General features: G+C 67.7%; 1 protein-coding gene across 1 annotated transcript; it reads right to left on the minus strand.

Moving 5' to 3' along the window:
• Positions 1-222: 222 nt before the first annotated feature.
• Positions 223-1,561, minus strand: KLF14 (Kruppel like factor 14). The gene has a single exon (XM_015534917.2). The coding sequence runs from the start codon at positions 1,559-1,561 to the stop codon at positions 578-580; it is 984 nt and encodes a 327-aa protein (XP_015390403.2). The 3' UTR covers positions 223-577.
• Positions 1,562-1,796: the final 235 nt, after the last annotated feature.

A 1,796-nucleotide genomic window follows, 5' to 3' on the forward strand; every position in this document is an offset into this window, starting at 1 on the left:
TACCAGAGGTAGCTGGGGCAATTGGGGAGTGGAGGACATCAACCTCCCATCAACCTGGGATCCCTGTTTAAAAGATACTAAAAATAAATTAGTAAACATTGCTATTTACAGAAATAGAAATCATTTCTGTTTCCAAAGGCCTCTCACCATTCCAGTCCTGGACATTTCCAAGACTGCCACCCCTGAAACCCTCTCCAAGGTCCGCCCTGGCGGGTGGATAAGACACTAGAGTCCTCTGAGACTGGGAGCTCCTCAGGCACCTGAGAATTCCAGCTTCACATCTCTGGTTCCAGGGGAGAATCTTCAGGACTCTGGAGAGTACTGGGGTTCATCCCTTTTTCACCAGTTCCTGGGGGCTGTCTTGAGGCAACCCTCTCCCCTTTAGGTTGATATACGTGTTGTAAGAATTCCTGCTATTTTCGGGCCCCCAGTCCCTCCCCAGGGTCCAACGTGCCTCCCTGGACCCATCCTCCGAGCAGAGGAACCAGTCTGTGCCTTGGTCTAATGACTCTGGGAGAGAGGGTTGGGCAAGGAAAAGGCAGGGACAACGGTCTGGGCGATCGTCCTTGTGGGATGACTAACAGCAATGACTGTCAGACAGGCAGGTGGTGAGGCTGGGCTCCTGGCCGGGGATGGAGGCGGAGCTGTCCACCAGGCTGGTGGGTTGGGGGTCGACTCGGGGAGTGCGACGACGCCCGCGGTACTCGATCATGTCAGGATGATAGGCTGGGTGGCGGCGAGCATGCTTGGTCAGATGGTCACTCCGGGAGAACTGCTTGGGACAGAGGGGGCAGGAGAAGCGCTTCTCGCCCGTGTGCGTCCTGTAGTGGCGGGCCAGCTCGTCGGAGCGCGTGAACTTCTTGTCGCAGTCGAGCCAGTCGCAGGAGAAAGGGCGCTCACCCGTGTGGGTGCGCTGGTGGGACTTCAGATGCGACGACTTGTAATAGGCTTTGTTGCAGCCCGGAAAGGGGCAGCGATGGCGCTTCGCTGCAGGTGTAACCGGCCTCCGACGAGGGACTGGACCTGTGGCGGGGGCGGGGCCCGCCCCAGGGGCCACGCCGGGGACCGCCCCGGGGGCGGCAGGCGCTCCGGAGACGGCAGGAGCGCCTGGGACCGCGAGCGCGCCGGAGGAGTGCGCGGGTCCGGAGACCTCGGCCGCGCTGGAGGCCGGGGTCGGCTCTGAGCCCAGGGTCGGGCCGGAGCACCGGGTCGGGTCGCAGGAGCCGGACGAGGCGCGCAGAGCTTCCCCCGAGTTCTCCCCGAAGCCCTCCCCAGAGCCGCCGCGCAAGTCAGCCAAGACGCTTGCAGCCAGCAGGTGGGGCGCGGCGCCGCCCGCGCCGGGGCTGGGGGCGGGGACCTGGGGGAGCGGGGGGACCGACGCGGGTCCCGGTGGCCCCGGACCCGGCAGAGCGGACTCCGGCGGCGCCGCACCCACCTCCGAGCCTGCGGCTCCGCCCGCGCCCTCGGGGTCCGGCGGGCGGCGGTGAACCACGGCGCCCGCGGACATGGACACCAAGCACTCAGCGGCGAAGTAGTCCAGGCACGCCACGGCGGCCGACATGCTGGCACCGCCGGGCCGCCGGCAAGCGCCGTCCGAGCGCGGCCGGCCGCGGGCGAGAGAGTTCTCGGGAGCGTCCGTCCCGCAGCCTCGGAGCGAGAAGCAGGAGGCCCGGTGCGCGCCGCCCGCCGCCCGGCGCCGCCGCCGCCGCCCGCGCGGAGCCCGCCCCGCCTGACGCGCCCCTGACGCACCGGAGCCCGCGGGGGCGGCGGGACCCGCCCCGGCCCGCAGGACACCC

This window comes from Panthera tigris, chromosome A2 (assembly GCF_018350195.1).
Source record: "Panthera tigris isolate Pti1 chromosome A2, P.tigris_Pti1_mat1.1, whole genome shotgun sequence".
Lineage (NCBI taxonomy): Eukaryota > Metazoa > Chordata > Mammalia > Carnivora > Felidae > Panthera > Panthera tigris.